The sequence below is a fragment of the Alternaria metachromatica genome (genome assembly GCF_023757995.1).
Source record: "Alternaria metachromatica strain BMP 0045 chromosome Unknown scaffold_15, whole genome shotgun sequence".
Taxonomy (NCBI): domain Eukaryota; kingdom Fungi; phylum Ascomycota; class Dothideomycetes; order Pleosporales; family Pleosporaceae; genus Alternaria; species Alternaria metachromatica.
In genome coordinates this window covers 456466-482553 of record NW_026055506.1, presented here as the reverse complement: position 1 = coordinate 482553, position 26088 = coordinate 456466, and the positions used below count along the sequence as shown (strand labels likewise).

Sequence of the window (26088 nt, the reverse complement as noted above, 5' to 3'; positions counted from 1 at the left end):
GCTTATCTTTAATATAGAGAATTTCTCGAAATCTGTCTTCAATACATCTAGCTTTCGCTAGACTACAGGAGCCTGGGTCAGAGACAAATAACCTTCCTACTCCACAGAACATTGTATTCACATATTTGATTTGTTCAAACGTCTACGATCAAAAACTCGAGAAGCTCGATGGGAAGCTGTCTTCTGGGCTCTCAAATTTGGCCCTGCCTTCTTCTATCCAGTTCTCAAACCTGAAAACACCCGCCTGCACACTGCGTATGGGCGTGACCTTAGCTCCGCCGAGATCTCTCCCTTCCTTCTCTCTCACTATGCCCAACTCGAATGCTTCCTCATCGAATACACCCCTATCTCTAAATAGCGCGCCCCTCCCCGTCTTCTGCAAACTAGGCTGAACCGGCTGCCAGACCTGCGGGTGTCCAATCGGCGGATCGATATCGCCCTCATCCTTGAGTTCCATACTAACATTAAAAGTGCAACCTTCAGGCAGAGGCTCCAGCCTAGACGTCCGCATCTCCAGCTGCAGGAACGCCGCGCGAAACTGCTCGCTGAGATTAACATCCACACCCGTATCCAACGGCTTCGTCTTCTTCTTCTTTACAGTCCCATCATTATTATATTCTATTTCCTTCTCCTCTTCCTTTTGCTTCCCCTTCCCCTTCGTCTCCAGCAAAGGCCCTCCCTCAAACTCAATATTCAACATACGATCCCGCCGTTCCACAACAGGGAACTCGCTCACGTCGAACATGTAGCGTTCCATTATCTTGGCGCTGCCTGAGCCCTCATCGTACTCATCGTAGGTGAATATGACGATGCCGATTCTGGAGACGACGCCCTTGAGGAGCTCTTCGCGCACGGCGGCTATGGCGTCGGTGATCCATTCGCAGACCATGGGGTGCCGCGATTGGTAGACGACGGCGTTGTGGAAGCGGGCGCGGGCGAAGGAGGTGGTGGGGTAGATTTCGCGGTGGTGGAGGAGCGTGTGCGTGTAGGCGGTTAGGAAGGTGGTGAAGTGGTTGAGGGTTTCGAGGTAGGTTGCTGGCATCGTCGCGGTGGGTGTGTGACGTGTGGTAGTAGGAGTGTGATTGTTCTATTCGTGGACGGAGTATGTATGTGCCTCAGGTACGAGATAGTGTTGTGCACTTTGAGTAGCGGATCGCAGTCATGACGCAGACGCGTCTCGTCGCGTGAAGGCCACTAGCGTGTCGATGGATAACGGTCACGGCTCTGGTAGGGCTGCTGATCGGTATGGCAGACGTGGTGCGTATGCTGTGTCGAGTGCCCCTGGCATTGTTGAGGATAACAACGTGGCAGCAAGGGGAGGGTCGGAGAGAGGCGAAGGTGTAGGTAATGGTCGCGTTTCCACCGACCGGGAACTGGGAAGAGGCATCGTCGTCACCGCCTGTCGGGCAATTGGCCACCTCGCCCTTCGCTATAGCCCAGCTGCCATACTCCACCTTACTTCTGTATTAGTCTCTGCCCTCTATCCCATCTGCTACGTATATGCAGTCGTCGCGGCTTATTGCTTCAGTTATAGCCTCCGCTTAGCCACCCCACCACCCAGAGATTCACGGAGCTGCCCCGCATCTCCGAGCGCGTTCTTTTTCCTCGCGCTCAATCACCCAGCAGCACCCATCAACAAACGCGTCAACGCCCGATCCTTCTACCTCGCCAGCCGTTTTGGGGAGCGCTAGACGTGCCGACTAGCTCTATACGCGCATGCCCCACGTTGACCATGGAGGACCAACTAGTCCAGCTGCTATCAGCAACCCAAACCGCCCAGGAGGACACGCGCAAACACGCTGAGCAGCAGCTGCTCTCCCTCTACGGCCACCAGGAGCTCCCCCTCGGCCTCATTGGCATCGCCTGCCATGACAGCGTCCCGCTCAACATCCGCCAGGCCGCCGTCCTGTACCTGAAGAACATTGTGTTGGCGGGATGGAGTTCCAGCCTCGACGAGTGGAAGGGGCAGGCGCTCGTCTCAGAAGAGAATAAGGCTGTATTACGGCAGCAGCTGCTCAACCTCGCCACCCAGGACGGGCTCGACCGCAAGCTCAAGGCCGCCGCGGGCCTCGTCGTGAGCAAGATCGCAAGCGCCGACTACCCCATCGAATGGCCAGATCTCCTCGACAACCTCCTCGCACTGATACCGAACGCGACCGAAGGCCAGCTACATGGCGCTCTCAGGGTCCTTGGCGAGCTGGTGGAGGACTGCTTCAACGAGACGACCTTCTTCCAGGTCGCGCCCCAGATGATCAAGGTCCTGTTCAATGTGGCCACCAGCGAGCAAACAAAGCCGACGCTGAGGGCCTTGGCTGTGAAAGTCTTCCATGGCTGCTTCGATATTCTCGAGATGGTGCTGGAGGACCACAAGACTATGGTCAAGAGCTTCGCGGATGAGATACTCAAGGAGTGGATTCCCTTCTTCGTCAATGTCCTCAACAACAGGCTACCTGATCCGCCGTCAATCGATGAGGAGGACTCGGATGCGCCCAACGCTCTGCTCTACAAGGGACAGATCGCGCTCAAGCTACAGTCAGTCAAGGTAGGTCGTGTCAAAAGCTGAACATCCTGGAGGCTACATCGACGTTGGGTCACCCACTTTGCGTGTTCTCTTGATGTAGTCTCCAGGCCTGTTCAGTTTCTCCCGTTTGAGGTGTTTCCGATACTAACAGCTCGCAGGTCCTCATGCGCATACGGTCCGTCTTCCCCGCTATCCTCTCGCCGCAAAGCATCGTCCTGTTCCAGGCAACCTGGCAGGAGCTATCGCTGCTAGAACCCGCATACTCCCTCATGTACATAAAAGAGGATCGTCAGAGCAGGCTCGAAGATGCCGATGGTCTGCCGTACACGTTGGACTTCCTTATTCTAGAGGAGCTGGACTTCATGCAGGCGTGTCTTCGTGCACCCCCGGTCCGCGCGCAACTCGAACAGGAACTCCAAAACCAGACACCCGACAACTCATGGGTCACCCAGGTTATGAAGCTGGCCGTGGCCTACGCGCAAATCACTACAGAAGAAGAGGGCCTGTGGGATGTGGATGTGAACATTTTCTTGAGCGAGGAGACAAGCGTAACCGCAAATTACACGCCCCGCACAGCCTGTGGTGACCTCGTCATCAAGCTTGGCGAGTGGCTGCAAGAGCCTACTGTCAACGGCTTGTTGACCTACACAAGAGCGCTCTACTCGGAGTCAGAGAGCTGGAAAGCTAAAGAAGCTGCGCTTTACGTGCTGAACCAATTGTTGAGCGATTTCCAGGACGTGGACAAGCAGATCAGTCCAGATGCTGCAAGCGGCTATGTGGACTTCATCCGGTATGCCATGCAGCAGCCCGACGCCTTCCTAAGAGCACGCGGTTACCTTGTCGCTGGAAGTTTGACAAGGACATCCGGAGACGCTCTGCAACAGCTCGGCACATCCTTCCTCGAGGCATCGCTCCAGGCTATTCCATCTGACGAGTCCGACGTTGTCCAAGTGTCGTGTATCCGGGCTCTGCAATACTATCTCCAAGCGCTCCCACCTGCGACTACACAGCCCATGCAAGCTCCTATCATCATGGCCATCAGCAATTACCTGGCTGCACAAGATATGTCAGAGCTCAGCGACAGTGAAGATCTTATGGTCACTCTCGTCGAAACACTCCGAGACGCCATACTTATCGATACGCGGATATGCATCACAGACAACGGTCTCGACACACTCTTCCGAATCGCTAGTCATCAAGCTAACAATTTCCAACTCACCATGCTAGTCACCGAGGCATTCGAAGAGGTGACGGAGACTATCGCGCGAATGGGTGGGGATGCATACGTTCAACTGTGCGCAAGGGTGCTTCCATCACTTATGGGTGCCTTTGATGTCGGAAGCTTGACCGAGGAGAATGCTTTATGCAACTTTGCTGCTGATCTTCTGGCTGTCATGGCTGAGCATGGACCAGAGCCGCTACCCGCTGGCTTTGTCGCTACAACCATGCCAAAGCTCACAAGAGTCCTGCTAGGCTCTGCCGATGAGGAGCTGCTGAAGTCTGCTACGACTGCCGTAAAGAACATCATCTCGCATGACCACCAACAGCTCTTCGAATGGCGCGATGACACTGGAAAAGCAGGTCTTGAGGTAACTCTCATCATCGTCTCACGTCTGTTGTCTTCATGCAGCGACCATGCTGCTGGCGAAGTCGGTGCGCTTGCCGCAGAGGTAGTAGAGAAGGCCGGCCACGAACGACTTGGACCTTACCTAGAGCAACTCCTACGAAGTGTCGCTGTCCGCCTAGGCCAAGCAACACAAGCACAGTTCATCCAAAGTCTGACGCTCGTATTCGCGCGTCTAAGCTTGAACCATGCCTCCGAGGTGGTAGACTTCCTGGCTGGCCAGGACATCGAGGGCCAAAACGGCCTCCAGGTTGTGCTAGCCAAGTGGCTCGAAAACTCGATCAACTTTGCCGGCTACGACGAGATCCGACAAAAGTACGTACGAACCTCTCCGGAAATCGAGCAGTTCTCTTACGAACGGAGAAGGCCTGTTGGAAGGCTGGAGATCGTTCGGAATAAGTTGAACTCCCCCTTCCTCCTCTTTTGTTTACTCGATGACTGTGAATAATTGCTGACTTTGGTTCGCAGTGTCATCGCTCTTTCAAAACTGTATGATTTGAAGGACCCTCGTCTTTCTCAGGTCCAAGTGCAGGGTGACTTGATACCGAATACCGATGGCCGCATCATGACCAGGAGTCGCGCGAAAGCTAGTAAGTCTTCTCTTTTCACGTCTACCTCCCTGTCTTTGCCACTGAACGCAGTGATTGTCATGTTGTGGAGCAAATTTGTAGGCGGTAGTGTCGTTGTCGCGAACCAGTGCGATAAACTCCTCTTACGCCCATCCACAAACTGACACACGATTTCAGATCCTGACAAGTATACCATAGTACCCGCACCCCTCAAGATACTCAAAGTCCTCGTCGTCGAACTCCAATCCGCCTCTGGCGCACCTCTCGACGCACAAGCAGCTGCTGAGCTCGCCGAAGAAGAATCCGATGACGGTGAATGGGAGGACGAGGCGAACCCTTTCATGGACCTCGGCAGTGGCTTCAGCAAAGAGCAGCTCATGGCTTTTGCTGCGGAAGAGCCGGGTGGTGGTCGTCAGCGCGACGACGAGACGCAGGGTTTCCTGGTTGATTTCTTCAAGCGTGCGGCGACTACGCAGGGCTTTGCGGAGGAGTTTGGACAGCTTACTGAGGAGGAACAGCAGAGGTTGAGGGATAGCGCTGCTTAGGGGGTGGGTTCATGTGGGAGTTGTCAGGAGGATGGATCAGTTTTCTCGTTGCTGTGCGTGTTCGACATGAGATACCATACTGTCGGGACTAATAGATAGCTGAGTTGGATGAAGGATCACGATCGATACATGATAGTATGAAAAGTCACGCTTAGTAGCGGCTGGCTATACGTAGCTATAGCGAATTTCATCAGGTATACATTTCAGCAACGAAGTTCCTTGGGCGGTAATTTGAGGTCGTCTGCAAAGACTACTCAGTGGCGCCGATGCGGCTAAGATATGTGACAAGGGGAGTGCGGCCACAAACACCCAGCATTTCGTTTGCGTAGGAACAGTCCCGGATATAGCCAATATACCTAGATGTATCTCGTCACATGACTTACTCGCTTGCCATTCAGAAGGATGGCAACCGACCAACTGCGGCGCATAGCCACCAATCGGTGCATCCTTTCGGCAAGGGCCAGCACTCGGCCCTCTCTAACTGTAGTGACTGTCTACCACCCTAATAACCATGGCTGCTACACCAGAACCGCGCAGTATGGACGAAAAAGCTACAGACGTCGCTCCCCCTCCCGAACATGACCGACCATCCGACCCACCACCATACTCCATCTTCACCCGTAGCGAAAAACGCTGGATAGTCTTCCTCGTCGCATACGCCGGTCTCTTCTCCCCTCTCAGCAGCTTCATCTACTATCCCGCACTATTCAATATCGCCGAGGATCTAGATATCACACTCACAATGGCCAATCTGTCGATCACAACCTACATGCTTGTATCTGGGATAGCGCCTTCCCTGTTGGGTGATATGGCTGATACCATGGGTCGTCGACCGTTGTTTCTGTTTGCGATATTTACGTATACGGTTGCTAATGTGGGGTTGGCGGTTCAGAGGAGTTATCCCGCGTTGCTTGTGTTGAGGATGGTGCAGAGTGCGGGGAGTAGTGGTGGGTTTATGGGAATTCCTTCATGTCAAGGTGCTTGCTGATGTGAAGAATCTTTAGGCACGATCTCGTTTGGCTATGCGGTAGTCAGTGATATTGCTACACCTGCTGAGCGAGGTGGGTATATTGGAGCAGTCCTACTGGGGTATGCTATAACCACATTATGAACGCGACGGTCTTGCTAACTACTATGACCTAGTCCGAACGTAGCGCCCAGCCTTGGTCCCGTTTTGGGTGGTATACTCGTCCAATACGCCGGATGGCCTTGGATCTTTTGGACGCTTGCGATACTATCCAGTGTTAACTTCTTCATACTCGCCATTACGCTCCCAGAAACCGCTCGTAAAATCGTCGGAAATGGGTCTATTATGCCTGCACGCCTTTTGAACAAGTCATACTTGAAGCAAGTAAAGCTCAACTCAAAGAAGTCGTCAGTAACGAGCTCCGAGACTGAGATCGATGTTCAGCCGATACGAATGCCCAGTCTTAAGCCCTGCTTCAAAGCACTCTGGCAGAAAGAGAACGCACTGATCATGCTCATCAACGGCCTGTTTTATATGACTTACTGCTGCGTCCAAGCATCACTGTCAACTCTCTTTATAACAATATACGGTTTCGAGGAGCTATATGCTGGTTTAATATACATTCCGTTCGGAGTTGGTTGCGCTTTGGCTTCATACACTTGCGGTAAGTAGCGCACACCAAGTACACACAGACTGATTGATAACAGAAAGCAGGGTACGCCATGAACTGGGAGTATCGTAGAGTCGCGTCTAGTTCGGGCTTCTCGATCGATCGGACGCGCGGCGATGATCTTCTGGACTTTCCTATCGAGAAGGCTCGCTTGCGGGCTACCTACTTTTACATGAGCGTTGCTGCTGTGATGACTATCGGGTACGGATGGGCTTTGGATAAACGTACGGTAAGACTGTCATCAAACACGTCGCTCAAATTTGATAGTACTAAAACCTCTCTAGCACTTTGCGGTGCCGCTGGTTCTGCAATTCTTCATCGGCGCCTCCATCACGGGAGTGTTCAACGTACGTATGTCATCCAGCGCATCAGAAGAGCGTTCTAATAACCCAGGCTTGCGGTACATTACTTGTAGATGTCAATCCGGTGCGTCCTGCAACAGCTAGTGCGGCTGCCAATCTATTCTGTTGCATTCTCGCAGCCGCAGCTCTGGCAGCTTTAGATGCCATTATCTCGAAGTTAGGAACTGGGTGGACGTTTACTTTATTAACAGGCCTCACTCTACTGTCAGTACCTATGGTGTTTCTACTACAGCATTCTGGAAAGAAATGGAGACGGGAGAGTCGAAGTCAACCATAGAGGCGATGAAATTGTGAAGTTGCCATGATGTAAATATCGATTCAGCGCCGCTCTACACCGATAATACACTCCCAGATTGGTTGTTCCAGACACCAGTTGACCCGGCGAAGTTTTCTCCTCCTTGAGATACAGTTTCGGGTACTTCTGCTTGAACAGTGCTTGGTGAAGGCTCTTCCCCCGGTGCATATGGTGCATACTTATCGACAAGATAGCACATATCCCTATACGCCCTACATCGCCGTCAGTAAACCTCCTACTCAGCATTCCAAAATCAAACTTACATCTCCCTCTCCTCACACCCCGGATGATGCGCCGAACGAACAACATTCATCTTAACACAATACAACCGATTCCGATCATCAAACTCATCCACCGGCTCATCCACACCCATGACCCGAAGATACTCTTGCTTGTACTCTGCCTTCTTCGCGAACTCGTATCTTTCGTACCGCCACATACCAAGGTCCATTTCATGATGCGCGTAATACGCACCAGCGTCGAAAATGTAGATATTGCCGTTCGACACATCTGTAGCGACGTTGCCTTCCCATAGATCTCCATGGATGAGTGATGGCTTGGTCTGGCGGCCATTTTCTTCGAGCGCACCGAGGAGACGGGGGATTACATGGCTTAGGACGCGGGCGGAGATTGCTTCGTACTCTGGCCATGGGTCGTTCTCTTTTTTCTCGATCGAGAGAGCGGTGCAGAGGAGCTTCGTGAAGAAGTTGGGCCAGCTTGGATCCCAAGATACTTCCTGGGCGAATCGGCCGTGGCAGGTTGGGATGGGGAATCCGAACATTCCTGTTGGGGATTCACTGCATTTATGCAATTGCGCGAGTTTGGCGCAGAAGAGGGCAGGTTCTGGTAGGGTGTTTGTCATGTCGATGAAGTCGCATAGGAAGAAGTACGTTTCCGGCGCTTCCAGCTTGAACTTGCCCCAGGTATGGGGCTTTGGGACGAAGTCTGGCGATATCTCATATATTGAGGCCATGGAGTTATATTCGCCTTCCATCATTACACGTCCAGCTTCATCGGTGGCGATCTTGAGGAAGTATTTCTTCTCGGCGCCATCGGGGAGGAGGACGACTAAGCAGGCAGTAACGGTCCAGTCAGAGAAGCCATGGCGGTTGGATGAGAGGACTTTGCTACCTTCAGGTAGAGCTATGGAAGATATCAGTAAGAACTAGTTAATGCTTGGTAGTCTCCCTACCCCGGAGTACAGCCTCGTCGATAGGAAAGTCGCCTTTGCTATCGTCACTCCCGTCTCCTTCCTTTGCAATTGAATGTACGGCTCCTGACATATCGGCTTCCGAAAAGGACACGACAACGAGTTTGAGCAAGCGAGAAACTCTCAGGATAACACGATATTCACACTCTGGGTTACTTTGTTACATATGATATCATCGCAGTGAACTGGTAGTGAATCCTCCTCACTCCAAGCACACGACACCTGATAACAAACTCAACTACGCCTCATACGCCGCACAACAACCGCGTTACGACCACATTCCGAGACCAGCTCTTCTGTATGCACATATTGATACCCATTACCTGGTAAGATATTAGTATCAGAACCGCAATGACTATACCTCAACCATCAGCACTACTCGCCACACTGGCCATCAAACACACACTCTACATTTCAAAATACTCAGAAACTCCGAATACCACCTTCAAAGGCTCATCGCCAACCCTACGAATCCCTTACCCTGTCGTGTAACCACACCTCTCCCCCTTGCATCTCCATCGATCTCCATCCGGTTAGTTCAATACAATACACTCATCACATAAGCCGGGAATGCAGCCTCGTCCTTTACCCCGCTCGCATGTGACGACTGAAATAGAAACAAACAATCGGCGCGCTAGAAGGGTGTTCGCATGCGCAGTGCATGCAGTTCACGGCACAGGAATAGCAAAGATAGTACCTGATAAGGGACGATCTGTGACGCATAGTAAGCCTATACAATGGAGGGGTTGTTTGGTATGAACAAAGGGCTATTTTGACAGTGCGGTGCGGCAGGGTGATGGGAATGGAATGGGTGTTGGAGGGGTAGTGGATGCATGGAGGGGTGGTGTTGCGGGCGCTTATGCGCAGTGAGGGATTGGTGACGCTGGCGAGAGCACGTGGGAGTTGGAAGGGATATTGCTGTCCTGTTCTGGCGGAAGGTTGCGCTTCGGATCGAGATTGTTTTGGTGTTGCTACGTTGGCCGTGGGGGTACTTCGCGGTGTACCCGCCAGGTTGACAGTCGTCCTTGGAACTCACGTTTGCGACTTAAGGTTACATCATACCTGCTTGTCACCTGCACTTAGACCGGCGGTTAGTGTTTCTCAGTGCAAGTGCCGCTGAAGAAATAATGCACGTATGCACACGCCTATCCGAGTCTGCCTCCCATCGCGCATTTCTCCGGCATTTCACAAAAGAACCCCAATCACGCAGAGGATACAGCGCTTAATGGACCATTTCGCAGCCCGAAGCCACCCACCAGCAAACCGAAAAGCGCAGCTGACCACACCCACGATGCATACAGCCAGGTTGCTCATTCGTCAATGTAACGAGAACAGAACGCCAGAGGGAGCGGTATAGACGTGGCATGTCTTTGGCTCAAACTTTTCGACCCCTCCACACCCCTCACGGTGAACGTACTGTACCACACAAGCGACGCATCGGCCGCCTCCGATAATCGTAGCCAGAAACTTGTCAACAGCCACGATCTCGATGCTCGCACGGCATGAATGATCTCGCATTGACCGATGTATGACGATAGACGATCTTGTGAGCACGCGTCCATCTACCCGCCATCACGATTCCCATGTTCCGCTCCGGCACCGTGACGCGGTAGGTGAAAAGAAAACCTTGGAAGTAGGCGAAACAGTGACATAGGCAAAGGCGGTTCACGCGGAGTGGCAGCGGGGTACAAAAGTGGATAAGCAGGAGGGGGAGAGGAACTGGACGGGTGGGTCTAGGCGGGGTTTAGTCTGGCATTCGTCATATGCCGCGGCTTGCCTGATGTACTCGCTTCGCTTGCTGCTTGGTGCTTGGGTGCGAAGGGACGTGGAATAGGGGACCGGTTCATGCACGATGGCACCGGCCACGTGTTTTGAAACACCGTAGTCGCTCGCCGATGGGCATGGCCTGTGTGTGTATATGTCACGCTTCTGCATGAACTGCTGGTAGGTTTGACGATAGCGATAGTGTAGGCATCAGGTGTTCTGCGAGGCATGCACATGCACCCCGGATTCGCATTTTCGCGACCCATTGCATTGACGCGATTGGGACATTCAGGCAAAGTGCTCGCCCATGGTGATGTGATGGGCTTGCCTGTTTAGCGGAATGATGTCGTATAGTTGCGACGGAACGCGATCCGGCGCGACGGAGAAAGGTCCAGAAGCAGACATGTTTGCTGGGACGCAGAGGTCATCTGGAAAGCGATCGCATGTGCTACGCCGGAGTAGAACAATGCTATTCGTTCGTTGGAGCGATTCGCACAAACGATCCAAGTACCACACTCATTCAGCCGTGGAAAGCACTGAGCACAAAAGAAGGAAGATGCGATGCCGCACCCAATCAATACGGCGCACCCCAACAGCGCTCACTCAGCTCGTGACACCCACCAAAACCGAAAAGCTAAATGACGGTAACTTAGCAGAGACTGTTGTGGAAGCCGATAGCCCTGGTTCTAGCCAACAGATCCCGTGGAACCCTTCCTGTCCCAACCTCGCGTCTTTTGTCATACACGGAGTACTAGCCACCCACCATCCTTCCCTTCCATCCGAGCCTCCCGACGACGGGCAGTGTCTCTGTGCCTGTCGATCCCAAAACGCAGAATGATGCCAATCCTGCAACTCTATCAAAACTGTTGCCTAATCACCCCATGTCAGGGTGCCCTTGCGCAACGTTGACTCGTGTTATAACCGGGGATCAAGGCAGAGTGTGCCTATCAAAGGAGTTCCCGTGCCCAGGGATAACGCGACGCCTCTTAATCTTGAAATGGGAAGGGACGCGTGCGCTAAGCTTCGGGATGGGGTGGCATGGAACTTTATGAGGAAGGCGAGGCAGGGAAGGAGGCTGATAACGTTGAGCCGCATATGTGGCCGCTATTAAGGGGTGGTTTACTGTGTTGTCATGGCCGCGAGAGACCCTGGATGGAGGGACGGTAGGTAGATTCGCTGCAATGTCATCGTTGCATGCGATGCGCGCGAGCTGTAGGTACTGTGCGACGGCCATCCCAAAGTCCTGGGCCTTACCACCCACAACGCATTCGTAAATAGCACTTTGTGCACTCATGTCTAACCCAACCATTCCTCCACGCAAACGTGAGCAATGTCCTATTTCTTTTCCCGGCGCGGATCGATATCAAGATAGCAAACCGCTGTCGTTCCACCCTACCAATCTAGAGGGCCAGCGCCAGGCGGCACGAACTCATCTGCAGGCCGTCGGATTGGATAGGTGGCAATCCTTCCCGCCTTCACACGCCACGTTCAAGGCCATGGGGGTCGCGGAAAAAGCAAACATCATGACCTTGCCTCTTTGACGCAACCTGCAGCAGGCTTCCATGCACAGCGCTTCTTCTATGGTAAGGCTGAGGACAGCCCGAAACAGCCAATGAAGTTGGCCATGTGCATGCGCAAGCGCCCGTTGGCTGCAACAAGGCACCATCGTGCGTGATGATTCACTAAAAGGACTGTGATGAGTCTGCGACTCACAGTGCGACAGCGCCTCCTGGGAGCCTGGGAACGTGGCAACCCAGGCAGAAGAGGGTGTGTGAAAGCATGTGAAATTCAGGTGTTGCAGACGCAAAAGCATGTGTCCGAGACTGATCTGAGGTGTTCGATAGGGTTACTTGTGTCTCAGATTGCCCATGTGTGGCTGGCATGCAGGGGTCGCGGCTTTTGGAGATCGCCGCCGTTGGAAACTTTGATAATGACTGTGTAGGAGAATGCGACGCATGCGGGTTTGATAGGCGGACAGGGCTTGTGAGTCACGAAAGAAGCAGTTGGACGAGGACATGGGAAGTAGGTGGTTCGGTAATAAGTAATAAAATTTGTAGATAGCAATAGAGTGGTAAGTGGGTATAGCTAGTTTTGACCGTGAGGTACCGATCTTTCTGATAGAGATGTTGCGTAGAGAATCTCCCAAATCTAGTGGACTAACCCAGAAGACAAAGTGTAGTGGTATCCCAGTACCCCCAGAGTAACAACCTGAACACCATGCGTGCCCGAAACCCAAACAGCAAATAACGATAGTAGGCTAGAAAAACAATACAAGAGTAAGAAGGGGGATATCATAGTAGAAAGCAGACTTTTTCCTGTGACCCGCCCAATGCGTGTGAAAACCCGGTAGTGTTGTACATTGTTGTGAACGTGCAGAGCGAATAAGATGCAGCAAGATTAACAATTACGAAATGCAAGAAAGGGTATCTCGCGGTAACATCAAATAATGCGCAAAGCAATGACGGTAAGGGAAAGGGTATACCGAGACAGAAAACGCCAGCGCCAAAGCGTCGAGGTATGAAAGGTAGGAGATCCTAAGCGGATGGGTATCGTAGGATGTCCTCGCAGTTGGCATCGAAGCGCATGGACCAGAGACGCATTCCAGTCATGAGCTTCTCGGTCTTCTCTAGTTCTCGGTCGCGACCGAAGATGGATTCGACAAACTCCTTGCCGCTGTTCTTGCCCATGGAAACGGGCTTCTCTTTGCCGCTCTCCTTCTTAGCGGCCTTCCACATGTAGTCCTCGCAGACCTTGAGGAGCTTGGCGAAGCGGACCCAGAGGCGTTCGCCACTCTCGAGGAAGTCTTCGACCATTTCGTGGTTCTCCTTCTTGCGGATCTTGGGCATGGTCTCGTCGGCCCTCTTGACTTTGCCGGCGAGTTGGATGAGCAGGAGCCAGAGCTCGCCTGCCATCTCGGCGAGGGGGGTTGCGGGGCCGTAGTGGAAGACAGTCCAGTCGTAGATCCACTTGCCCAGGGAGTTGGCGTCGAACACGGATCCTAGGAGCATGATGGGTTCTTCTGTGGGGTCCCAGTTCTTGTACGAGTAGCCGGCGGGAATGCCAGCGCGGCGCGCATCCTCTTCGGTTGCCTTTGGGCTGGTCTTGGGCGCAGCTGCTGGGGCGGGCTTCTTGGGGGAGGCGGCTGGCTGTCGGCTGGTTGCTGCGGAGGCGCGTCGTGGACGGCTGCTGGCCTTTGGCTCTGGATCATAAATAGGGACCTGATCGTAGTAATATTGATCAGCATCCCTCCCGTACATGTCGTGGCGCGCATACTGTTCGTATGGCGGTGGTGGATAGTCGTAGACGTCGTAATCGCGCTCGTAGCCGTATCCTTGGTCGTCGAAGACAACTTTGGTGTAGACGTGACGTGCCGACTGCGACGGTCGACGCTTCCTCTCGCGATTGCTGCGCTTGAGAGGCGGGACGTCTGTGTCGCGGCGTTGCCGACTTGGAATATTGTAACCGAAATAACTTACATATTCAGGGGTGCCTCTCGGCGTCGCGTATGTGCGCGGGTCTGCAGCGGCATACTGAGGCATGGCCCCTCCACGAGGTGTGGGTGCGTACGAGTAGTTGGACGGTACGGCGTGCGATGCCCGTCGAGAGTGGGCCGCAACCTTGGGACTCGCTCGTGGGGTCGCCATCTGGGGCGCGTGCCGCGGCGAGTAGTAGGCGTTACCGGGACCGGGCGACATGGGCGGTGTCGTGCGGAAGTGGTCGTAGGGCATGTTGTAGCCCGGGGGTGGCGTGGGATACTGTTGTGCGTACATGTTGGTTGTTATGTCGCTGGGTGCGGCTCAATGGATGGCGGCAGTGAGGTTCGTGTGCGGGATCGATGGGGAAGGAGCCCAGGCCGGTGCCTGCTTCACCTGGGGATGTGCAAACCGAAGGCGGGTCTTCGTGGGCGTTGGTAGTGGGCGGATGTGAATGGGGGTGCAGCGACGGAGGAGAGAGAAAGGGAAATCCGGCTCTGTCTACTGCACATTGGGTGTGTATGGTATAGTTGCTAGAGGGTGCCAGAAGGATCCAGTTTGGAGGATCCTAGTCGAGTGTAGACGTTGACGTCTGGGTGCTTGGTAATATGTGGTGATGATGCTCGAGTGCGCAAACGAGGAAGCGACGGCGGGCTGCGCCTGCTTTTGAGACGAGCCTCTTTCGCTCTTTCCGCGCGCGGACCACTGTGGATGCCCATCCACCCTAACGCCGCCCCCTGTCGGCGCCATGCATGCACTACCACAGCCCAAGGGACCCCGGCTGTTAGCAGTCCCTCATCTACGGGTCAGATTGACCATGGCACCATGCTGTGCCTCCTGCCCATATTGCCCACGAGTATTCTGGGAAGCTAGCCCCGAACCCTACACTGTCCAAGCCGCTCTCTGACTCTTCTCTCGCACTCGACGGGACGCCTTCTACAGTGTGTATGCATGTATGAGTTTCTCTCCCGTTGATGCCTAACGAGCATTGCGCCCAGCCTGTTTTATATTTGTTCTGTTTTGGGTGTGTAATATTGGAAACATCATGTTGCTCGCTATATACCCGTAATCCTGGACACCCTCAGAGATGCCCCTTCGAGCGTGGCTAGCGTAAGCAGCGCAACTCTGTACCTCCCTTCATTTGCTGTCCTACATGTCGTGCAGCATCGTCTTCGATCCAGCTGTCACCGTTTTCAGCGTGTTTCGTTTGCTGCCGAACGCTCTTCAAACGGCCCTCCTTGCAGCCAACAAAGCTCCACCACACCCTTTCACCCTCCAGATGCGTCGTTGGGCAGGACTCGCGGCTCGCTGCAGCGCGGATGCAAAAACACGGCCCATTCTGCCTGTGCTTCTCTGGCTGCGAGCACCTGCTGGCACCGGCGCAGCTCCTCCCGCATGGTCGTCGTACGCAGCCAATCCTGCCGTGACCGACCAGCTACCGAGCGACATATAGCTCGAGTTGATCTCCAGACACCTACCCAGCGTCGCCTTCAGCTCGCGACCATTTCCTAAACGTACCCATTGGTAAACTACCTTTTGCCTAGTACCAACGCTACAAGGCCCATCGTCGCGGCACACGGCTGGTAGGTTTTGGCTGGAGTCCTTCCCTCCGAAACAGCGGAAGGTCCACCATTCAACGTCGTCCCGCGTCGCTTGGGGCCGATTATCACTGCTAGGGAGGCCCTGTCTACTGCTCAGAGCCGCACTCTATTGCTCGGATCCCTTCTCGAACTTCCCTCTGCTCATGTACCTAAGCTAATTTCCCGCCCGTGAAAATTTTCTCGAATGTCTCACAGCCTCTCCAACTCGCTGGCCTGGGGCGCGCAGCTGTTTACCGCTACTTCGTTGTCTGCAGTCGTCTTCCAAGGCATATGGTACTGTCGATGTCGGGCCCACTCGCGGCTGCATAGCGCTCCAGCGGCGCCGTTTTGATTCGATCAAAAGCGTCAACAACAAAGTAAATGGTCGCGGTTACATGGTTTGATCTCCCCGCTCGCACCTACTACGGCTCGATAAAGCAAGTTCGCAGCGCAAGTACCTCGCTCTTCCAATTTGACTGGCTCCGGCGGAACGCCTGTATCCGTGCTGTGCATGAAGCCTGCGCCTTGGACGCATACAGCCTGGTATCTCCCGTCAACACGCTCCTTGTAATCTCTCGGCACACAGTTCTCATTTGTATTTTGACCCCGATGCTCGGTCCTTATTGGACTACATCGGGCCTTGTCCTTGGGGCTCATCGGGTTGCGTTCCTACCGAGCTTTCCCACAATACTTTCTCGAAGTGTCAAAATTCCCAGTACCCACTTTGCTATCAGACAACTCACCTTGCGTAATCCTTCGCACCCACCAACATCATGCGTTGCTATGACTCCCCATGACCTGCAGAACTATTTTCTCCGCACCCGCATGCTACTACCGTCATGGACTGATTTCAGAATGAGGCTTTCTCACCAAGTGGACCAGCGAGAGACGAAGCGCCGTCGATTCTACACCGTATTCCCACCTGTCTCCAAGACGACCACTAGAATAAGACGAACGCGGCGGTATAGAAGCAACTGCGACACCCGCGAGTACTAACCCCAATCGCTATGACGCATCACTCAGGTTTGCGCAGCCCTATCGCATGCAGTTTCATGTCTGCAGCGCTGCGGATTCGCCAGGCATTGCAGGCAACCATGTTAGTCTGCCACGACGCAAGCTGAGCACCGCTGTCGACGACATGCGAGCGCTCTAGCTGCATGACGCACCTCCTAGAATAAATTCCTCGAGCCCAACGATTCGCTCGTGTATTGCAAATTCAATACACCGTAATTGCGAGTATCCGCAGACTCGACGATGTGTGGCGGTGCACACGCTTGGCATGGACGCTCCGAGTCACATGCGCACAACGATTCGCGTTGCAGGGGTGTGGCAAGCGAAACGGTGGATTCCCCTGTGGCGGAATGTCGCCTCAACATCACGGACGTCGGACGAATTATCACAAGCAACGCGCAATACACTTTATCATTGATCACTCTAGGGGTCCGGACGCGTTCGCGATGGGGCTCGTCCGATGGCAAACATCACCATCGCCTTGGTCCGCTTCGTCTTACATTTCATTGCCATCGATCGGCCAGGTCACCGCCGGCGGCCTTACTGCGTCTCCGATTTGACCGCTTCCGTCAAACAATAGCGAATAATTGAAACACTTAGCGACTCTCGCCACACGGACGATGACTCTTTCGACGAAACAGCTCGAGGCGATCACGCGAGCAATTCAGCTCTCTATCCTGTGACTGCTATTGATATATTCGCCACATATTTCCATTGAATAGACTCCGCGCTTCCGCAGCCGTCCGCTCATCGAAAAAGCACCACTTCAGCGGTGAGTCATGGTATAGGGAAGAAGCCTGTCCGTTTAGCGAGCCACATGGAAACCAGGCTTCTCCCAGCAGCGCGCTGCATTGACGAGCAGTTTAGACAGGTGGACTTTGTCCTGCGTCATAGCTTTCGCCCACCGCCATATTTGCTTTCAAGCAAGGTTGAAGCATGAATAGTGCATGAGGCTCCGCGAGAGTGACAGGCCAACCCCGACGTCGTCCGTTCGCTGTGTGCGTCGTTCAGGCAACGCGTACGAGCTCCGATCAGCGTGTTGAGGTATCGATAATTTTTTCGTCAATCGTCGGTGAGAGGGGTCCTGCGTCTCCGCCTTCCGCGTCGCTGCTATCGTGAGGCGGAAGATCCAGTTTCATGCGTTTGCTTTTGCCCTATCGTGGTAGGCGTCGCTGTGATATCGGAGGACGATTTGCGTAACCTCCAATCGCTACACGGAACTGCTATTGCGCCACCCCGGGACCATGATTCCCGTGACCGTCTTGCCGATGCTTGAGACGCGTATAACGGTCTTGCTTCCTTTTGCGGCTGCCGGGCGGGTGGAAAAGGGACAGTGCTTCAGCTCTACCGTGCCTGCTGCCTAGAGAGGCTATCTCAACGACATCGACTGCGGATGACGAGGCTTGCGTCGATCGACGTACGATCGGATAGGCTAGACAAAACGGTTAGTCAACTCGACCATACACTCAAACGATCTTCACGGATATTAGGTATGCCGCATGCATGTCTACCGTCGAAAAGAGCCGCGGAAGGGGTGTTGAGTTGCCACGAAAAGCAGCCATAGACTACGCTTAGTGTTTGGTACCTGAGGCTCTGCACAGGTACTTGCTGCGCCGATGGCTGACCGTTCCGAAGGGGTAATCAGTACCGGAAGCCAGCTCAAGGTGTTTATCCGATGTTGACATGGGAGCTTGTACTTCAAGTTGTTGTACCCGCCCGGTATACGGGCCTTCTGGGAGGGGTTAGAGTTGTCGCGTGAGGGGATTGACTTGCGCTTATGTACTGCATCGCGAGACTAGGTGCGACCTCCGATTATTGGTGGTGTAGTAAGCTCTTTGCTTGTTGCTTCACTTTTGTGTCCAGGTATTCTGTGTTTGAAAATTTTCTTCCTGCTTACTCTTTGACCGCTTAGGTAGATCTTCACAACTGGAAACGATGTACGACTCCTTACAGGACGACCTCTTGCAACCGTATAGCTGTCTACTTCCACCGGGCATCGGTGTATGCCAGTTTTATTCCTTGCTTATACGTTATGGAGTCTCTTCGAGCTTGCGATCGGCTTCGGCTACGCCTCACATCTTCTCACCGTCTTAGAAATTGTATACTAGCCGAGAAGGCTTTTCTTGGCTCTTTTCATTAAGGCAGCGTGACACTGATAGTACTGCAGTTCTTCTGGTAGGGGTATTCTCTTGTCCAGTAAGTCCAGTAAGTCAAGTAAGTCAAGTAAGTCAAGTAAGTCAAGTAATTAAGCTTGGAATCACAGTTCAACTTCCAGCAATTGATATTGTCTACATCAACGCCACTTGATGCTTCTGCTGCGCGCATCTGTGGTCAGGATTTCGGCCGCTATACAGTCCTTACATACCCTTCCATTCCAGGTAAAAGCACGGGTCGATTACCATCGGAAAAGAAGGAGTCCGCCTACTGCATGTTGTGATCTGTTCACATATACAAACTTTGGAAGATTGGCAGCTGCAAGTGCACCCAAGATTGCCCAGAATACTGACATGTCTAGAACGGTCAGCAGTTTTGCTATTGTTCCCATGAGAACCATCACTGCTGAGATACACTCGAGGCTGCGCCTGCCTATTAGCATTCACATCGCCGGATTGAGCTTAGTATATTGCCTCATTGGAAGACTCTCACGTGAGGGCGGGGTAACCTCAGGCTCCTTCCAAGGCTGAACCTCCAGGTTGCCAATATACCATAACTTTAAGTAAATCGCACTCCAAATCGGTCTGTACTGTTCTCTGGCTGCTTTCCCGATCACTCGGAATGTGATCAAGCGCGATGTCGTGCCGCTCCCAAAGCGACGAGTACAAGTCAGCCTTGACTGACCGCTTCACTGATCTCATCGATCCAACGCCATTCGACATCCAGAATGCCGAAGTGTTTGAGCATCAACCACTTCAGGATCCCAGTACGGAACTTCGCTATCTTTACCTGCTTCCAAAGACACATAACGTCGACCATGATGGACACACCATCGCCCGCTGTCAGCTTCACTCAGATGCTGAAGAGCAAGTGCCCCGCTACATCGGCTTGTCTTACACATGGGGGAACCCTGACCTTCGACGTCCGATCCTTGTCGGCGACAAGATCTTCCATGCTACTGCAAATCTTGCCATCGCTTTGGAGCATCTGCAAGACGACAAAAAGACAATCATATTCTGGATAGATGCCATCTGTATCGACCAAAGCAACCTGAGCGAGAAGAGCATACAAGTTCAACGAATGGGCAATATCTTCGCGTCTGCCGCTCTTGTCCTTGCTTGGCTTGGACCTGCAGCAGATGAGAGTGAATTGGCACTACGAGAACTGGTGCGCTACAACGATGACTGCCCAAATCCTTATGAGCACAGATACGCCTTAAGAGAAAGATATGAAGCTCTACCTCTTGAATCAATCAACGCTTTTTTCGATCGCCCATGGTTCAAGCGTGTGTGGGTCGGCCAAGAAGTTGCGCTAAACAAACACGTTATATTCGTCTGTGGTCAACTCGATATTTGGCGAGAAGAACTACTTGAATCCGAGAGGACGTTCATATCTTCCAGAACTTTATCGGAAGGAAGAGGAACTAATATCTTCGCAAGACACATTAGACTTGAAGCCATCACAGCTCTTCCTTTACGCGACTTCCTACGTCACGAGTATGCCTCTCTTCACTTGTATTTTGGCAGTAACCTCGAGTCCTCCGATCCAAGAGACTTCATCTACAGTTCATTGGGGAGGCTCAGTAGCTTTGAAGATTGTGTGCTTGACGTTGATTATACCAAACGAGTCGAGGATGTATATACGGAATTTGCTGTAGCTATGATTCGGGTTGGGAGAGTCAGCTGGCTGAGCGCCTGTTGGCGTCCCTCAGTAAATTACGAGGATCTTCCATCATGGGTTCCCGATTGGTCTAATACAGGACTATGTCGCGATCCTCATGAAATCAAGGTGCTTGATTACAACATTGTGGAGGTTTGCGAAATCGAAAGAGGGTGTAAAGCTCTTAGGATCTCCGCTCGGCGCATTACTGAAATCAGTCGTATTAATTGCAGCTTACAGTCTCAGCAAGAGACCTCCGCATTCGATCTGTCAACTTCCGCGATGGTCACTCAGCAAGAAGAAGCGAGGATTATGCTATCTCTGGACACTGTCCGTCAAGCGCTTGATGACAAAGAGCGATGGGGTCATGAGGATGCTGAACGAGCTGTATTCGATCTCTCAAGTGGTATGTCAATGTTCAGGACCTTCAATTACGATGATAGGATATGGGAAGGCGATTTGTACGAGTCATATAAAGCTTTCCGGGGCCTTGAGGCTCTACCCAGCGATGTGGCAGACCCAAGGCAGTGGCGAAGAGAAGCGAGCCGTGCCTATCTCAAAGTTCTCCAGGAGCCGAGTGTCAAGAATCTCTTCGTGACTGCTGCAGATATCGTCGGTACAAGTCAGGACAAGGTGCAGCCCGGAGATTGGGTATGCGTACTCGGAGGTGTTCGTAATGTATGGATACTTCGGGAGGTAGAAGGGGGCTTTTATCGGATAGTGAGTCGTGCTAATGTCTTTCCTTGGGAAGATGTTGAGACTAGCGATGCGCCGGTCGAGACCATCACTATCATATAGCACGATGGACTACGAGCATTAAGAAAGAGATTCTCCATTATTTTTGAGATTTTTAAACATGTTTGTGTAATCAAGATGTAGCTCCAGAATAAATGAAGAAGCAGTCGTTCTTTACTTGTAATTTACGATAGTCGAAATAAAAAGGTTGTTGTCAACGAGACATGAGATGCTTCATATCATGAATCATTCTGTGCATAACATAGACATCTTGCACCTCCCTCGATAGCTCCCACCCATGTCGTAGGACCCAATACCCACCTTCAACTTTCCCTACAGCATCAAGAACAAAGTTCAACATGTACAGACTTGTTCTTGATGCTGTAGGGAAAGTTGAAGACCCTGGAGTCTACATCAATGTTAATACACCCACTTTGCATGCACTTATCTTAACGTAGTCTGCAGACCTGTTCAGTTTTTTCCTTGTATAAGGTGCTACCAAGCGTCTCAATCGCACGTCATAGATAAAACCTGATAGTATCAAGCGATATTCTCGTTGTATTACTAGCAAGTGCGGTATTCTGATGTGAAAACGTCCCAAGCCCTGCCCTTCCCTTCGCCTTCCAGTGATGCCATCCTCCAATCCCAGTATGAAACTGTCCCAAGCTCTTCCCTATCCGATAATGACCACTCTCATAAACCCTCTTCTTCTCACGGCACGTAATCCTTGTCTCCTCCATCATGGTGACTTCCCTCAGCCGATTCGGGTGTGTTGGTCTCGGGGGTCTCACATGAACCGCTCGTCTCCGGCGTGCTGTCTGAATGCTTCAGCATCCGAGTCTTCTCGCGTGCCATCTGCTTCCTCTCGGTGTCACGGTACGGTGGCTGTAGGTGTTCAGGAAGAGCTCCCTTCTTCGTAGGGATCTCTTGTGCGACCCCTTGTATCTCCCCAGCGACTCCATAATCGTTCACCTGCGGGTGAAGCGCAGCAATATGGCCCATCATGTCGTCGAGTTCTACCTCCTTCTTTATAAGGTCCTGTAGCTCCTTCCGCTTGGGGTCATGCTCTGAGAGGTTGCCGACTTGGTGATTGATGAAGTAGGTGAATTTGGCGAGGTCGTCCTGTAGCGTCGCGGTGTGAGCGTATGTCCATTTTGGAGGCGGAAGTTGATCAGTTGACTGCTCAATTGACTGTTCGGGTGACTGTGGAGCCATTGTGCGGAAGCTCTTCGGAAAGTCCTGGACGCAGCGGTCACTCGTTCCCTAGTGCCTCTGTTCCTCGTCAACAAAGGTCCTGACAAGAGACATCCACGCCTCAGAGGATAGACGCGGAAGAGGTCTGTCCACGCCAACCTAGGAAAGAACTGAACACCCTGGAGCCTACGTTGACGTTGGGCCACCTACTTTGCAGGTCTTTGTCTTGATGTAGTCTGCAGGCCTGTTCAGTTTTTTTCCTGTATGAGGTGTGTCCACACGACAGAAGCCTCGGCAAGCTCAAGTTGACGGACCTGCCTGAGTACCGTATCCTCCTCTTGGAGCGAAGCCTCGTCCACCGCCTCTTGCGGGTCCTTGTGGCTGACGAACAGGTTTCTCTTGTGTGTTTGGTGTAGATGGGCGACTGATACCAGATTCTTTCTTCTGTATGAATACGGAGCCGGGCTTTGGGGTGTAGGTAGGGTCGAAGAGTTGGCGCGCAGGAGCTGTATGTGCTGTACGGGCGGGCGACTGCTCGTTGCTCGATCTAGGCTGGCTGTCCCTTCCACCGCGTCCTCGTCCCTTCCCTCGGGTCGCTTTGTTGGGGGAGTTGCTGCGTGAGTCCTCTGCGGCGGAAGCAGCTGGTGAGCCGAATATGCGCTCTCGTGCTTCTGCGTACTTGCGCTCCTTCTCTGCTCGTTCCTTCTGTGCACGTGCTTTGCGCTCTTCGAAGTCTGCCGCTGCTTTCTTCCGTCGCTCCTCTTCACTATCGTCATCGTCGAGGCTCATGCCTGCCATATTACGGGAGAGCACTTGAGGAGTGGGCTTGCGCGCAAGCATCGTGACTTTGGGCTTGAAGGTTGCTGCGACGGGCGCGGGGTGAACTTCAGGGTACCATTGAGGCTCTGGGTTTTCGCTGTTCCAGTCAGGTCGCGTCGCCAATAATGAGAAATAGCAACCTACGCCGCCTGCCAAAGCTGCTTGTTGAGCTCAGCGTGTTGAGCTTTGAGTTGCGCTTTTGTGAGCTTCTTTGGCTGCTCTTCTACGGGCTTCTCGTCTTCTTTCTATACCTTGTGAGCGCGTTGCTGTCAAAGAAGAGGGGCATATGTACGTCGGCGAGTGATTCCCAGTCGTCCTCCCAAGCATCGGCGGGTGTGTTCTTTGGCGCCATGATCTCTATGCGTGGGTGCTCTGTCTGGCGATAGTAGAGGAGGTGTTGATTCAAAAGCTCGAGTCGCGTGGAGGAGTGATTAGTTCCAAGGTATGATGTCGCCAATATTTCGAGAGTCCCCACCTTGACCCCTGCGGCGGGCCGCGATTAGCTCCTCCACCGCTATGTCATTCACTGTTGCCTTCCACCGCGACGAACCACACGCGTCGCAAACCCTTTCACCGCCGCTATCGCCCTGGAAATACCCCGGCAAATTCCTTCAACATGTCAGGTAAGCCTCTACTACACGCCAATCACTCACCATGTCCAACAAACGACCGCGCATCCAGCTAACCCGCCCCTCAGACCGCGACGGCGACTCCACCATGCAATCGTCCCCCGCCAATGTTCCCTCGGACGATGAAATGTTCCCCGACGAAGCTCTTCCAAACCCAGCCACACCGCTCAACGCCAACCTCGCAGGCGTAAACGAGATATCACCACCAAACTCACAATCCACAACTCGCGAGACTCTCGGCGTCAACTCAAACGGAAAGCGACCACTGTCTGGCGGTATGGCGCAAGCAGCGACAAGTAACGGCGCGGGTGGGAGTGGGACACATCAGGATGCTGAGACAGGTTACCAGTGGAGTAAGCAGGAGGATCAGCCGGGCTATGAGTGGAAGAACACGAGGGCGAGGGAGGAGGAGGCTAGGGCGTTGGACAACATTGTTGACAAGGGCTCTATGATTAGGCGTAAGTGCATTCTAACCGACCACGAAGAAGCATGCTAACAGATAGAGTGCGATACGGTGACCCGCTCGATGCTAGCATACCCTCGAAGACGAAGCGTTGAAGGCAGTCCATGAACATGCTGGAGGAGTGCTGAAACATACACGCGAAGACTATGGTCACGACGGGGGCTGCGCAAAGCATATGGTATCATGGTTGCAAGTTGCGCGTGACACTCTGGGTATCTGACGTTACGAGCTGTACAAACATGCGCAGAGCAACGACTTCATGCAATGAGATGGCTGATGGGCTTAGACAGCTTCAACATATCTCAGGAAGAATACAATATATTCAAGTCCTTCCTCGATAGGTCTTGTGTCAAACCGTACTTGCAGTCCTTCGTCCCGAACGCCGTCCCATGCAGTGATATATTCCCATCCAGACGCGACACGTCCAACTCTCAATCGCTCTCGTTCCCATCCTCGTCATCGTCATCATCCTTGTTGTCCTCCTTCTCCTCCAGCGGATCCTCCGTCAACTCCTCCCCAACAACCTCCTCCTCAATCTCGTCGTCTTCAACCTCTTCATCCTCCACATCCTGTGTCTCATCCCCCTCTTCTTCCGTAACCTCTCCATCTCCAGCATCTCCACTCTCCCGCCTAACCCTCTTCGTCGCCCTCTCACCATCATCCGCACCCTCCATGACTACGTCCCCGTTTGCCGCTGACTTGGCCGGTGTGGAGGTAGCTGCATCAGTGGAAGTAGTGCCTTTCTTCTCCTCGCGCACCTTCTTCCTGTACGTGTTCCGCTTGTCGGCTTGTATCGACGTGAACTTTGTGACTTCGGCTTCGAGGCGGGGTAGCATAAAGGAGAATTCTAGGTCCGTCATTGCGTCGAAGACGTCTTTCGGCATGACGGTTTTCTTGCCGCTGGCGAGGGCTTTTTCGGCGGCGCTGCATGCTTGTTAGTGAATGTCCATTTATGGGAACTCGCATGCCATTGGCGCGTAAGTCTTCTGTCGCCAGGAGAAACGGGAAATCGTACGTTGATGTGATGTAGTTAACAAACACAGTTGCGCTTTTGCTCATAGCAAGGAGCGCATCTTTTTGTATTTGGGTGTTGGGTGGTAGGACGCCTTTTGCCAGGCGCTGGACTATAGACTTTGGCAGGTTTAGATCCTATGGTCGCGTCATTAGTTATAGTCTTTTCCAATTGACCTCAGTCGCATGCGACATACCTCGACACCCAAGCTCTCCTCTCTGGGTACTGATCTGGGTGGTGCGGGACTCTCTTCGTTTGACACCGCCGATACATTGCTCTTCCTGGGCGGCATTGTATGTTACAATGCTGTATGTGAGGATCTGAAGACGACGTCGTTCGAAAGATAGCGAGTATGCGATTGCGGTGTGACTGTCTTTGGAGTGGTGAGCGTGAAGGTGCGATGCGATCGTGGATAGTTTTAGTGGACCCTGACGCGTGAGCACGCGTTGAGGTCTGGGCGCGACTACCGAAACACGACTGGAGGCATTCCTGCATCACCAGAACCACTAACATCACGTACAGGGAACATTTCGACATTAATCAGCATCTACTCTCATACTCCTGAGCAGTATATAAAAAACCAAACGAGTCAAGTTTGTGTGAGAATTGCACTCTCGTGAGTTTCGGTGCTTCAGATCTCACAACACCCAGTAGGCGCACACAAGTTCCGTACGGCGTAACAGACTACGAGTTCTAGATGCAGTTGTGCCAGGCGCTTCATTGATTGAGCAATGTTTTTAACGCATCACTATCAGGACCAGACATCAGTTGGTGCGCATCATTACTACCTTGACGCGGCGAGGTATGGTCAGGCGATACTGGCATCAACACC

The 26088-nt window shown here is 52.9% G+C and overlaps 9 protein-coding genes across 9 annotated transcripts; 4 read left to right on the top strand and 5 right to left on the bottom strand.

Annotated features, from left to right (window-relative positions):
- Positions 1–148: 148 nt before the first annotated feature.
- On the bottom strand, positions 149–1042 carry J4E83_006711 (uncharacterized protein; the record flags this gene model as incomplete). The annotated part of the gene is made up of 1 exon (XM_049333621.1): positions 149–1042. The coding sequence occupies one exon, from the start codon at positions 1040–1042 to the stop codon at positions 149–151; it is 894 nt and encodes a 297-aa protein (XP_049187343.1).
- A 690-nt stretch (positions 1043–1732) lies between these two features.
- On the top strand, positions 1733–5259 carry J4E83_006710 (uncharacterized protein; the record flags this gene model as incomplete). Its single annotated transcript, XM_049333620.1, has 4 exons — positions 1733–2542; positions 2680–4460; positions 4614–4735; positions 4892–5259. The coding sequence occupies 4 exons, from the start codon at positions 1733–1735 to the stop codon at positions 5257–5259; spliced, it is 3081 nt and encodes a 1026-aa protein (XP_049187342.1).
- A 511-nt stretch (positions 5260–5770) lies between these two features.
- On the top strand, positions 5771–7535 carry J4E83_006709 (uncharacterized protein; the record flags this gene model as incomplete). The annotated part of the gene is made up of 6 exons (XM_049333619.1): positions 5771–6206; positions 6264–6348; positions 6403–6890; positions 6941–7125; positions 7181–7243; positions 7290–7535. The coding sequence occupies 6 exons, from the start codon at positions 5771–5773 to the stop codon at positions 7533–7535; spliced, it is 1503 nt and encodes a 500-aa protein (XP_049187341.1).
- Positions 7536–7812: 277 nt separating this feature from the next.
- Positions 7813–8836, bottom strand: J4E83_006708 (uncharacterized protein; the record flags this gene model as incomplete). The annotated part of the gene is made up of 2 exons (XM_049333618.1): positions 7813–8696; positions 8746–8836. The coding sequence occupies 2 exons, from the start codon at positions 8834–8836 to the stop codon at positions 7813–7815; spliced, it is 975 nt and encodes a 324-aa protein (XP_049187340.1).
- A 4225-nt stretch (positions 8837–13061) lies between these two features.
- J4E83_006707 (uncharacterized protein) lies at positions 13062–14297 on the bottom strand (the record flags this gene model as incomplete). Its single annotated transcript, XM_049333617.1, has 1 exon — positions 13062–14297. The coding sequence occupies one exon, from the start codon at positions 14295–14297 to the stop codon at positions 13062–13064; it is 1236 nt and encodes a 411-aa protein (XP_049187339.1).
- A 5084-nt stretch (positions 14298–19381) lies between these two features.
- J4E83_006706 (uncharacterized protein) lies at positions 19382–21125 on the top strand (the record flags this gene model as incomplete). Its single annotated transcript, XM_049333616.1, has 3 exons — positions 19382–19912; positions 20645–21055; positions 21105–21125. The coding sequence occupies 3 exons, from the start codon at positions 19382–19384 to the stop codon at positions 21123–21125; spliced, it is 963 nt and encodes a 320-aa protein (XP_049187338.1).
- Positions 21126–21850: 725 nt separating this feature from the next.
- J4E83_006705 (uncharacterized protein) lies at positions 21851–23504 on the bottom strand (the record flags this gene model as incomplete). Its single annotated transcript, XM_049333615.1, has 5 exons — positions 21851–22402; positions 22544–22569; positions 22648–23249; positions 23297–23397; positions 23445–23504. 5 exons carry the CDS (start codon positions 23502–23504, stop codon positions 21851–21853), a joined length of 1341 nt encoding a protein of 446 aa, XP_049187337.1.
- Positions 23505–23768: 264 nt separating this feature from the next.
- J4E83_006704 (uncharacterized protein) lies at positions 23769–24339 on the top strand (the record flags this gene model as incomplete). The annotated part of the gene is made up of 3 exons (XM_049333614.1): positions 23769–23775; positions 23850–24239; positions 24287–24339. The coding sequence occupies 3 exons, from the start codon at positions 23769–23771 to the stop codon at positions 24337–24339; spliced, it is 450 nt and encodes a 149-aa protein (XP_049187336.1).
- Positions 24340–24675: 336 nt separating this feature from the next.
- J4E83_006703 (uncharacterized protein) lies at positions 24676–25548 on the bottom strand (the record flags this gene model as incomplete). Its single annotated transcript, XM_049333613.1, has 3 exons — positions 24676–25168; positions 25260–25393; positions 25453–25548. 3 exons carry the CDS (start codon positions 25546–25548, stop codon positions 24676–24678), a joined length of 723 nt encoding a protein of 240 aa, XP_049187335.1.
- Between the last annotated feature and the right edge of the window lie 540 nt (positions 25549–26088).